The 12,728-nt window shown below is 38.2% G+C and overlaps 1 protein-coding gene across 7 annotated transcripts in view; it reads right to left on the bottom strand.

Annotated features, from left to right (window-relative positions):
- Window positions 1-12,728, bottom strand: part of rftn2 (raftlin family member 2) — a 69,123-nt gene that overhangs the window by 29,707 nt on the left and 26,688 nt on the right. For all 7 annotated transcript variants that reach the window (XM_072578938.1, XM_072578943.1, XM_072578942.1 and 4 more), the window contains 3 exons: window positions 11,612-11,795; window positions 6,522-6,633; window positions 5,324-5,675 (listed from right to left, as the gene is read on the bottom strand). In XM_072578938.1, coding sequence (XP_072435039.1) covers window positions 5,324-5,675; window positions 6,522-6,633; window positions 11,612-11,795 — 648 coding nt within the window. The remainder of the gene's footprint in view (window positions 1-5,323; window positions 5,676-6,521; window positions 6,634-11,611; window positions 11,796-12,728) is intronic.

The raw sequence follows: 12,728 nt of genomic DNA, 5'->3' as shown, positions 1-12,728 counted from the left end.
GAGCTATACTTGTAAAAGGCAATTTAGCAATGTAGAGTAAATACTTGACTTGGTCCTGAGAAGCTGACAACACTGGATCAACACTTGTTCTGCAACCTGACTGCCTGATTGTACCTGAAGTTTGGATTGGCAAACTGATAGAATTCCTAGTGGGGGCCAGGGAAAACTGCAAACTTCGTCCCTGCTTTGGGAGGAATACAGTGCCAAGCTGATTTAAGTTTTCCACTGATTGAGTTCGGCCAAAATGATCCCATTTTTCCCAGAATTGGAGACGCATGTATAGAGAATGATGCATTATTTTCCCAAGCTTCTTGTTTCTTTTTGCAACTTTTGTTATGCTAAAAATAAAATCAGTTGCCATGCTGTGAATGTTCTAAAGCATCAGAAGACATCCTGATTACTTGCATCTGACCTGAGTTGACACAAAATGCAAAGTTTAAGTTTGAACTAGGAATAACTCCTCATTTTCTCCCACAGGACTCTGATCAACTTTGCTTCACACCATCAGTGATTCACTAGCACGGACTATTCAATTGGTGGAACCCAGATTTAAAGATATCAGTGCTCCAAAGCATGAAACTTTCCTATTCTGGCTAATTCAATAAAATTAAAAATAGAGGAAATCAGTTGGCTAAGTGACAGCTGTAATGTAGGTCACCTTGGGGAGAGTTTTCTGCACTGTAATGTGCTTCATTTGGAAATCTGATTGACAAATAAGCAAACTCATGTCCATTAAAGGTACAGCCAAAATTCGGAAAGTTTTAATGTTCAAGTCAATGTTATGGACCAGACCAAATCCCCATAAAATATATTAAGAAGATAGCCTAGACCCTAACTTTTCTTATGTTAAAGGTAAGTGTAAGGCATGTTCCAGATGCAATTTGAATGGTCAATCTACTTTAAACAAAACACACTTTATTTTTACACAGCAGTTAAAATACAGACAAAATAAAAGAATTGGCTTAACTGTAACTCTATTGAAATGCTTAATGAAGTTTTATATATATATATATTATATATATATTAACTACCACTAATGAACTGCTCCAATGTAGTAACATCCCATAAACACATCTTTGGTAAAGGCAAGTTCAGTAAAATAGATTGTTTCACATACAATTCTAGCAGCAGGAAGAAAACCACAGCTTTTAGCTGTAACACAGAGAGGACTAAGAGCTTCCACATCAAGCTTCAAGACTTCAGCAACTGCTGAAATCCACAACTAAAAATCCAGGTTCTTTGGGAGTTTGACCCCACTTATTCAGGCTGTTTCTATTTTTTCAACTTTAAGAAAAACCAAGTTCTTAGAAGCTGTTTACTTTACTGGCTTTGAGGAGACTACTCTTTACCTGTATCTCAACCTTCATAAAAAGGATCAAAATAGATCTCTCAAAGCCATAGCATCGCTACATGAATGATCTATAAAACAAGTAGTCTTAAACTTGCACATTGTATGATTTGGAGTGGATTCTCCTACACAGCAGAGCTGCTAGATTGGGTCTGCAGCAGGTGGTGAGGGAACCGAGTATGAAAAACATACTTGACCGTGTCCTTACCAATCTTGCATGCCAAACAGCATAAGCAGCAAATGATAGACAGAGCTAAGCAATCTCACAACCAATGGATCAGATCTAAGCTCTGTAATCCTGCCACATCCACTCAAGAATGGTGGTGGATGATTAAACAACTATCTGGAGAAGGAGGCTCCACAAATATCCCCATCTTCAATGATGGAAGAGCCAAACATGTCAGTGCAAAAGTATTCGCAGCAATCTTCAGTCAGAAGTGCTGAGTGCATGATCAATCTCAGTGGTCCCCAGCATTACAGATACCAGCTTTCAGCCAATTCGACTCACTCCATGTGACATCAAGAAACGGTTGGAGACACTTGGTACTGTAAAGGCCATGGGCCCTGACAACATTCGTTAATAGTACTGAAGACTCGTGCTCCAGAACTTGCCATTCTCCTAGCCAAGCTATTCCAGTACAGTTACAACATGGCATCTAACTGACACTGTGTAAAATTGCCCAAGTATGTCCTGTACCCAAAAAGCAGGACAATTCAATCTGGCCAATTACTGCCTCATCAGTCTTCTCTTGGTCATCAGTAAAGTGATGGCAGATGTCATCAACAGTGCTAACAAGCAGCACCTGTTTAGCAATAACCTGTTCAGTGATGTCCAGTTTGGGTTCTGCCAGGATCACTCAGCTCCTGACCTCATTACAACCTTGGTTCAAACATGGACAAAAGAACTGAATTCCAGAGGTCAGGTGAGAGTGACAGCCCTTAATATCAAGATTACATTCAACCGATTATGGCATCAAGGAGCCCTAACAAAACAATGGGAATCAGGGTGCAAACTCATCCTGGCTGGAGTCATTCCTGACACATCAGAAGATGGTCATGGTTGTTGAAGGTCAGTCATCTCAGCTCCAGGACATCTGAGCAGGAATTCCTCAGGGTAGTGTCCTAGGCCGAACCATCTTCTGTTGCTTCATCAATGACCTTCCATCATCAGATCAGAAGTGGGGATGACATCATCCAGGACAAAGCAACACATCCAAAAGAATCCATTCCCTCCACTACTGAAGCCCAGTAGTGACAGTGTGTATTATCTACAAGATACACTGCAGAAATTCACTAAATATCCTCAGGCAGCACCATCCAAACCCATGACAACTTCCATCTAGAAGGACAAGGTCAGTAGATATGAGAACACCACCACCTGCAGGTTTCCCTCCAAGCCATTCACTATCCTGACATGGAAACATATTGCTGTTCCTTCACTGATACCTGGTCAAAATCCTGGAATTCTCTCTCTTTATGGGCCAACCCACAGCTGCGCACTGCAGCAGTGCAAGAATGCAGCTCATCACAACCTTCTCAAGGGCAACTAGAGACGGACAAAAATGCTGGGCAGCCAGCAATGCACACATCCCAGAAAAGTGAGTTAAATAAAAAAGCAACATGGACAAAAATGATACTTGTAAGTAAACTAGCAGTTTTTCTTTCTAAAAATGGGACTATTAAAACAGCTAAATGGGAGGTGGAGGCTCCACAGTATCCTCATCCTCAATGATAGTGGAGTCCAGCACATCCATGCAAAAGATAAAGCTGAAGCATTTGCATTCATCTTCAGGCAGAAGTGCTGAGTGGATGATCCATCTCGTCCTTCTTAGGTCTCCAGTATCACACGTACTAGTCTTCAACCAATTCACTTCATGCGTTATCGAAAAAAGGCTGAAGACACTTGGCTACTACAAAGGCTAACAGCCCTGACCATAATCCAGCAATAGTTCTATAGACATGTGCTTCAGAAGTAGCTATTCTCCTAGCCAAACTACAAAATTGGCATCAATCTGGCTATGTGGAAACATTCTGAGGCAGGTCCTTTCAAAAAAAGGGATAAATCTAATCTGATTAATTATAACCCTATCAGCTTATTAACAATCAAAATGACGAACGGGTATCATTGACAGTGCTTTCCAGCAGTAGTTGTGAATGAATAAAGTGTTCAAAGATGCTGAGTCTGGGTTCTGCCACAGCCACTCGACTCCTTACGTCATTAGAGCTTTGGTCCAAATGTGGTCAAATGAGCTGAAGAGGGTAAGAGTGACTGCACTTGATTTCAAGATAGCACTTAAGCATGGCTTCAAGGTGATTGTTCAAAACTGGAATCAATGGAAATCAGAGGAAATGCTCTCTAGTAATTGCACTCATATCTAATATTACAGGAGTTCCTACAGTTAGTGTTGCAGGTTCACCAATCTTTAGCTGCTTCAATCACCTTGCTTGATAGTGACTGCACAATGTTCAGCACCATTCATGACTCCTCAGATACTGAAGCAGTCCATATCCATAGGCAGCCAGACATGGATAACAAGGCTGATAAGTAGCGAGTATCATTCATACCATATGTGCCACGCAATAATCATTGTCTCTTGACATTCAGTGGCATTACCACTGCTGAACTGCTCCATTGTCAACATTTTGGCCAGGGGATTGGAAATGTGGTACCACTGACCAGAATCTGAACTGGATCAGTCATATAAATAGTATGGCTAGAAGAGCAGATCAGGAGCAAGAAGTTCTGTGATAAGTAACTCACCTTTCATTTTCTAATGCCTGACCACCATTGACAAACTCTCCACTGGATACCTGGCACATACCTGGTCAAGAGAAGATGGTGGCACTTATCCTTGCAGAGTAAATAAAGTCATTAATCGGAGTCAAGGAGTCCAGGCAAAATTGGAATCACTGGGAATCAAGGGGCAAACTCTCCGCTGTCTAGAGTCATACCTTACACAAACAAAGATGGTTGTGGTTGTTGGAGGTCCGTCATCTCAGCTCCAGGAAATCACAGGAGTTCCTCAGGGTGGTGCCATAGGCCCAACAATCTTCAGCTGCTTCATTAATGACCTTTCCTCTATCATAAGGTCAGAAGTGGGGAGTTTCGCTGATGATCGCACAAAGTTCAGCACAATTTGTGACTCCTCAGATATTGAAGCAGTCCATGTTCAAATGCAACAGGATCTGGACAATATCCAGGCTTGGGGTGACAAGTGATAAGTAGCATTCACACCACACAAATGCCAGATTTAAAGTGAACTGCAAAGAAGCAAGAGTGGAATGAGTAAAAATGTTTTCACTTGGCAAATAGTGAGGGTATGGAATACACTGCCTGGAAGTGGAGTGGAGGCTGGTTCAACTGAGGCATTCAAGAGGGCATTAGGTGATTATTTGAATAAAAATAATGTACAACTCAATATGAAAAATTATGCAATCAACACAAATGATGCTCATTTAATGAAAACTGAAAGAACTGCGGATTCTGTAAATCAGAAACAAAAACAGAATTTGCTGGAAAAGCTCAGCAAGTCTGGCAGCATCTGTGAAGAGAAATCACAGTTAACGTTTCAGGTCCAGTGACTCTTCCTCACTTGATGAGTCAGTTCAGGCATGATGGATTGAACAGCCTCCTTCTGCACTTCTGTGTATCTAAAAGGGTTCCTACAGGATCAGATTCAATCATTATACACTAAATCTAGTCTGTATCATGAATAACATGCACCCAAAATCAAAAAATGTTTTAATCCTCTTCTTTAATTTAACAAGACAGGAACTTATATAAAAACCTACAGATCAAAAGCAGCTTTTTATTGTTTCCATTGTTCATGGACATGCATTACGGATGATGTTTCATTGTTGTGAAACTGGAGTAAAGATAGAACTTTCTACATGTAAACATGTAACCCTACAAATAAACAATACAATCAAGAATAGAAAAGTAATGATTTTCAAAAAAATATAAATAAGACAAACCTTCCTTTGGTTGACTGCAAGGACAGGTTTCATTTCCAATCCTTTTCTCTCTTCCATGCAAAAGATCCTTCTCTGGAGCTGGCCCATTCTCTAAAACATCAGTGACTTTATTGCAAGAATGTTCTTTTTCCATTGCAAATTCCATTGGCTTTTTGTTAAAAATCTCCTCACTGCATTTTATATGGTTATCAGGATTTTGCTTTCGTTGATCTGGCAATTTAAAGTCAACATCCTGTCCCAAATCTGCAACTAGTTCTCTTGATAATTTTGTACCATTGCAGGCCTTTGACTGGGTACTGAGTGGATTTAAAAATCCTACAAACTTCATTCCTTTCTTGGTTAAATCATTCACCTAAAATTCAAGAACACAGAAGTAAAAACTGCACTGCTGCTTATTTGAAAACAAATAAACATTCTCATTTGAAAGAAAAGCTGTTGGGCAGCTGTTTAGGAAGTATATGCAGCAGGTTACTGTTGTGGGACGAGGACAATAAGTAGAAGTAACAGGTCATTGTTATGGAATTTCCCACAAGGGCTCTATTTTCCTATTGTGCCGAACCGCACACTAACGGACCTGTTTGAAGCACATCTCCAGGAAAGGGGTCTTCAATAGTTCCTTAATGAATCACTTCTGTCTTAAGGAACCCTCTTCTGATACATCCCTAAGATAACAGCAATGTTTGTATAAATATGGTATGAACTATAATCTTGATTAATCTTTTTCTTTGGCACAAAATTGTTTTCTGTGGCTCTTTGATTTCCTAAAGGACACATATGACAACAAAGGCAAGGTGGTGGGAATTGATTGGTATTGGGGGTTAAAGGTAGACACATCTTTTGCTAGAAGCTACCTCCATTGGAATTTAATCAGTATTTTGGAAACTGACTCTAGTAAACATGACACATACACAAAAAATACAATCTCCTCATACTGGTTCCTAAACAAATGATGTCAAAAATTATTAACACATGTGAAACAGATCCACTCTGGTCACAAGCTTGAAAATTATTTCTCTTTAGCTCTACTGGTTACTGATATGTATGCAGTGCATATATTTCTGGCCATAATATGAGACATGAATCCACTGCACACATCGAAGATTAGAAGGCCTTATTCACTGAAAAAGCATGTTTTTGCCTTTTCTCAAATCTGACAGTGATTCAGAAGATTGACTTAGGACACATCAAGAGAGAGTACCTTGTCTAACAGTCCTTTCACAACATCAATGGAAAGTGTTTGATTGCTCACAGACCATTCTTCAACAACTAGCTTGGAGTGCCTTGGTTCTCCTTGTTCTGACTTCTTTATACTGTATTCAAGTAAAATAACAGAACACATAAGAAATGAATAAGAAATAATAATTCTTAGAATAATTAAGATGTTCTGCAGATAATTAGATGAAGCAACTAATGGTTCACATTAGAAATGATAGAACCATAAAATATATCAAACTAGGTCAGTGTCTGTTTTGTAACACTAATTGTATCAGAAAGTAGAAGAGACAGCATAGCATTAAAAAAAGTTTGAATCAGATAAATTTTCGTTGACACTTGTGTAGAGAAAGGCATAATTTTCTTTTACCTAGTTCACCTATTATAAACTCATACTCTCCAGCCTTAGTTTCACATTAATACATGAAAATATTCAAGAGGAATAAACACAAAATAAAGTTAGGGGGATGAAATTTCAACACTCTCTAGCCTTGGGCTAGGGAAACCACTGCAGAATTTCAGCCCCTGTTGGTTGGTGACAAGAGTTTACACAAATATATGGCTCAAATAATGAAGTTGGTGATGGAGAGAGAGTATTTTCCACTGGGTCTGAAAATGTTACCAGAAAGATTTAGCAGACTCTGGTGTATTGATTACCTCTCTTCCAACAGGACTTTAAAATCTGGTGCCATCTACTGGAGATCTACAGCATCTAACAATAGTAGTGTAATCAAGGAGATTGATCAATGCAGTCAGAATGAAGAATTCACAGAAAAGCAAGCAGTAAAAATCATGGATTATATTTTGTTTTTTTCAACCATTCCACAAACAGCAAAATAAAAGTTGTGACATAAACATAGTTATGGTCCAAGTTGAAATATCATAAATTAATCTTAAAATTGACTTAAAACTCAATGCAACTTGAAAATTATATTGGAAGAAAATAACACTCCTATGCTAATAGCATCCAAGTCAGTAGTTGAGATTGACACCAAGGCATATGCATTTTCTTTTATACAGACCTCCTCAATTGTACACCAGACCCCACCCCACCCACTGTCAAAGCTGCTCCCTACCTATTGACCTTAGAGATATTTTCTCATCAACTTGTTCAGACAATTTATAATCCATCCCTGGCGCAGGCCGAACCTGAACCGTGGTTCAGAAGTTGGGATGTTCCTACTGTGCCATAATCACCGTTTTATTGCTTCTTAAAATGCTATAAAGGAATGCAGGGGTTCACATTCAGGTATTGTCTAATCAGCCTGTTCAGCGATATTATGGTACACCCTCTGGTGAAGCATTTTCCCTATCACTGCACCACAAAAGTCGTCCTGTGTTCACATTTAGGTATTTTCCTAATCAACCTGTTCAGAGATGTTGTTACACACCTGTGGAGGAGGTTGGACTTGAACCATGGTCCAGAGGTAGGGTTGTTACAACTTCACCACAAGAGATCTGGAAACCTTTATTTGTATTTTAATTTAAAAAAAATCAGACTGTCCAAAGATGTATAAATCCCCTCCAGAGCAGATGGACCCAGGTCTCCTGGTTCAGTTATTTCTCTTAGGCTTAAATAACAAAATAACGAACTTTGACTACTGTGACTAACCAGATATTAATAGATTCCTCTTCTTTAAATTTAAACTTTTGATACTCTTTCTAAAGCTGATCAAAATAACATCTGCCTTTTTACTTATGTCCACATTAACATGGTCAACATTAATATATCACGCTAACCTTTTCTTTAAAATTATTTTTTCCCATGTATAGAAATAATTGTTATCCATATCCTTGATACACAATATTTCATGTCCTTGTATCAATATTCCATGATTTTTGAAAAGCACAAGATGTCCCACTTCAAGGACATTTTATAATTTCTTATTAGATGTTTGACTGGTCAGTTAAACTTCTTGTGATTATACCTGATGTCAGTTATGACCGTTTGCAACTGAGAACCATGTTAAAACATGCTACCGTTGTGGAGGTTCTGAGACCAAATAATATCTCTTGGTAAAATAGTCTGACAATTGTCAACTTGTGTCAACACTTTTATTATATAAATCTCTTTCCTTTCCAATATTACTTTCACATCAGCGAAGTCCATTCTCAGCATTTCCATTGTGTTACTCTTTGTCGAATGAAGATTGTCTCAAAAGCAAACAATTATTCATAAAGGCAAAATACTACTGATGCTGGAAATCTGAAACAAACATAGAATGCTGGAAAAACTCAGCAGGTCTGGCAGCATCTGTAGAGAGAGAAAGAGTTAATCATTATGGCTCTTCTTGTGGATATAAGCATTGTTATAGAGCCCAAAAAGAAGTTGTAGGAAACAGTACAGGTAGTTCTCCTATAATGCATGTTTCATAAATGTGATTTGGTTGCAATGCAATTTGTGAATTAAGGACTGTCTTTTATACAAAGCAAACTCCCATTTGCTGTTACGCGATTCCATCCATTTTATTACCATCTGGCTGTGTTTTACTCTGCTGGCACACCTATTGCAATAGGTTGTCATCTGTGTGTATTCTTTTGCTTCTATCGGCAACTAAGGTAGGGGAAGTGAACAGTGGAATATATTGCTGGAATGCTTATTGGGGTCATGCACTGACTGAAAGAAGGTGCAAATACAGTGAAGTTCAGCAAGTGCTGGTGAGCAAGTAGGGCCTTTTGTTAAGCAGAGGCTCAGATAATCTTAAGTTTCAACACATGGTGATTTTACAAGAGAGGGTGTATGTGTGGGAACGGGATAGATGTGAAACTAAGGACAGACCACTGACGACCCTAATTTCTCCCCACCCCACCCATCCCCAAGTTATGCCTGATCCAAGTTCACCCAGTCTCTGTATGCATGGGGGGTGGGGGATCTGAGAGTCTCGGTGCCTCTTTCTTTCTGAAATCCCAGACGTAGTAAAGCCGTTTAGAGCATCCCAACTCTTTAGCCATCCCCTCAAAAAAAAGATTTTACTCGTGCCAAAAAATAACTTCCGGAAGTTTCACAAAGTTTAATGGTAGAGAATTGGGTTCTAGATAAATTCCTCTCAACAAGGAGCTGGGAATACAACAACAGATTGGGAAGTTTCGCTAGTAACATCTTGGCATTTCTATAACTGACCAGAAATGGCTAGGTTCAGTAAACTGGTGTCCCTAAGCCTGTTTTTCCCATAGGCCTCATTACATCTATTGCGTGATTTTCTATAACACAACATCGCAAGGGAACACAACTGCCACATTATAGGAGAACTACCTGTACAGTTGAAATAGGGCATGGAATATAGTGAGGTCTTTAGATTGTTCTGTGAGATCTACTGATTAATTACCATACGCGGTATTAAGCTTTGAAAATAATGGATTTAGCTTTTTTAAAGTGCGTATTTTGGCAGGGCGCCATTCCAAAGCAGCAAATAAGCATTGTGGATCAAGGCATATTCTCAAAGATCCACCATCTTTATGATGCATGTTATTAAGCTACACCAGTCTGTGCTCCTGCAGTCTTTTAATGATTCCATCCTGCTCCATCCAGCTCGATTCTCAATTTGTATTTTAAATTGACACTGCACTGATTTCTCCTGTTGTTGCCTTTTTAAGGCTTTCTTCTTAGCAAAACTGCTGTGCTTTTAAACTTTTGTAGCAAAATTGTTGTAATTAACAAAAGGTGTTGAATCTTTTGCAAACTGTTTCAAAGATTTTCGATTTTCTTAGTGTTAATATTCTTTGTGCTTTCTCTTTAACTGGGGCAAAATAGAGATTTATGTTTTTTCCACTTCTAAACTGAGAGCCACAGGCTTTCCAAATAATAAAAGGGTTTCTAATTTTTGAAACTTTCAGGCCTCAAAACTGGTCTGTCTGGTTTGTATTAGCTTTCGAAATGGATTCTTATAGCTCTAACTCTGCAGCTTTTGCTTCCAGTATTCAGTTTAAACATTTTTTCCCCTGTTTTCTTAAAGACATATTCCATGAGTATCATAATCATTGCTTCATTTAATTTTACTATTTCTCTTCAGAATTTTCATGCATTCTTCACAATATTGCTTAAAGCTTTGAAACAGCTGACAGTATCAATTTCTGGCACCATGTCAGGTTAATGATATTGGTTTGATAATCAATCACTCATGGCTTTTGTTTCTTCTCAACAGCAAAACACATTATAAGCTATAAAACAGACATTATATCAGAGGACCTGATTGTGTGTATGGAACCTTTGTACTTCAGCTCGACTGAGTCATAGAATCCCTACAGTGTGGAAGCAAATCTTTGGCCCATCGAGACCATAACTACCTTCCGAAGAGCATTCGACCCAAACTCACAACCTTTACACTACTCCTATAATCCTGCATTTCCCATGGCTAATCCACTTGGACAAAATAGGCATTTCAGCATGGCCAATCCACCTAACCTGCACATCTTTGGATTGTGAGACAAAACTGGAGCACGTGGAGGAAAACCATGTAGACATGTGGAAATTGTGCAAACTCCACACAAACAGTTGCCCAAGGGTGGAACTGAATCTGAGTCCCTAGTGCTGTGAGACAGCAGTACTAACCACTGAATCACTGTACCACCCCCGTTTACTGACTGCATGGCAAGTTGAATTGCAACATTGTATAAGAATAATATATATAAAACACTATTAAACATAATTAAAATTAAGGCTATAATTGTTGAATTACAAAAGAAATGCAGATAGTATAAAAATGTTTTGGTCAAATGATTTCAAATGCATTCGTTGTGAAATAAAAGAATTTTAAACCACCTTCTTCCGATTCAATGACTGTGGACAGTACGCTGTAAAAAAAAACACACTAACCTTATACCTGGCAATCACATATTTTAAAATAAGTCATTAGTTGTAACTAAATTCTATTAATTTTACGAAGTCAAGTTGTTAAATGTCTTCAGTGTTAACCGACGGAATTTAGAATTAGATGTTACGAGCTACTTTAAACAAAATGTGGTACTAATTACTACTTTCTAACATGAAACTGTTGCATTTTGTGATCTAGATCTTTTACTTGCACTTCAGACTTCATAGCAAGAAGGAAAACATTAAATGCTATGAATTTAACTCACCTGGATCTTATTTTAGTTAGTATAACTCTATAAATGTAACTCAGTGGAGATCGTTTCCTTTGCCCCACAGAAAGGATTGTAGGATGGATAGTGGCAACAACATATCCTCTCTTATAGTATGCTTCCAATTTGTAATTAAGATCCAGAAGAGAGGGAATCTTGATAACATCTGGATTTGATGAACCTATAATGTTAAAAACAAAATATAGAAAATGAACACTCATCAAATTTGAACAAAGTCTGGATGTAGATTGCATCCTAATTTCTAAATGCTCCATGATTTTCCATGCCACTACATTAATTTACGATATGATAATTATATCACTACAGAGTTACTGTTGCAGTTGTGATGGAACCTGTCACCTGCAGGACCAGTGGAGGAAACATGCGCAAATTGTTTTCTGAACACAAATTATTGCATGTTCTCCTGGGTACATTGACCCTGTTTTCAAAGATTGTATCCTAACAGAAAGGGAAACTACAAGTTTCTGACGAAACTGTAACAGGTTGAAATGAGATAAAAGACAGTGAAACAACTAAACTCACATCACCCAGTAGTACAGTACAGGTGGGCTTCAGAAAATGATCCAGGATCTTCTAAAAAGAAAATGCAATGCTTCTGCAGTTGTTTTTGTTACTTGAAGATATTGACTGACTAGACTTGGCCTGACAGTGCACAGATGTCTGGATTACAGGTAATATTGGTGAATTCACATCAACACTGTCATGAACAAAGCTGAGGTGGTTCCGCAGAACTGCACCATGTTGGTGTAGTTAGAGCAAGTAGAATACAGTTTAATTGGGAGCTGCTGTTGAATGAAATTTGGTGCTAAATCTTTGAAGAAAATGATGAGAGGAAGATGACAGACTTGAAGGACATTTTGGCTGAAATTGGTGTCACATGTTCTAGCAGACTGCCTTGTAAATCCATGAGATCTACTAATACTGCATTTGCTATTTGACATGTAATTTATAGTTTTTATTGACCTAAATTTGTTTGTTAGTTCATATTTATTTTGGTTTTGGTTTTACTGTTAAAGTAAAAGTTGAGTAAAATCTTTTCTACGGGATTTCTTATTCAGTATATTCAATTATTTTGTTTGATCATCAGGTGGAA

Source organism: Chiloscyllium punctatum, chromosome 10 (assembly GCF_047496795.1).
Source record: "Chiloscyllium punctatum isolate Juve2018m chromosome 10, sChiPun1.3, whole genome shotgun sequence".
Lineage (NCBI taxonomy): Eukaryota > Metazoa > Chordata > Chondrichthyes > Orectolobiformes > Hemiscylliidae > Chiloscyllium > Chiloscyllium punctatum.
Note: the sequence above shows the minus strand (reverse complement) of the source record. Positions and strands in the feature narration are given on the sequence as shown.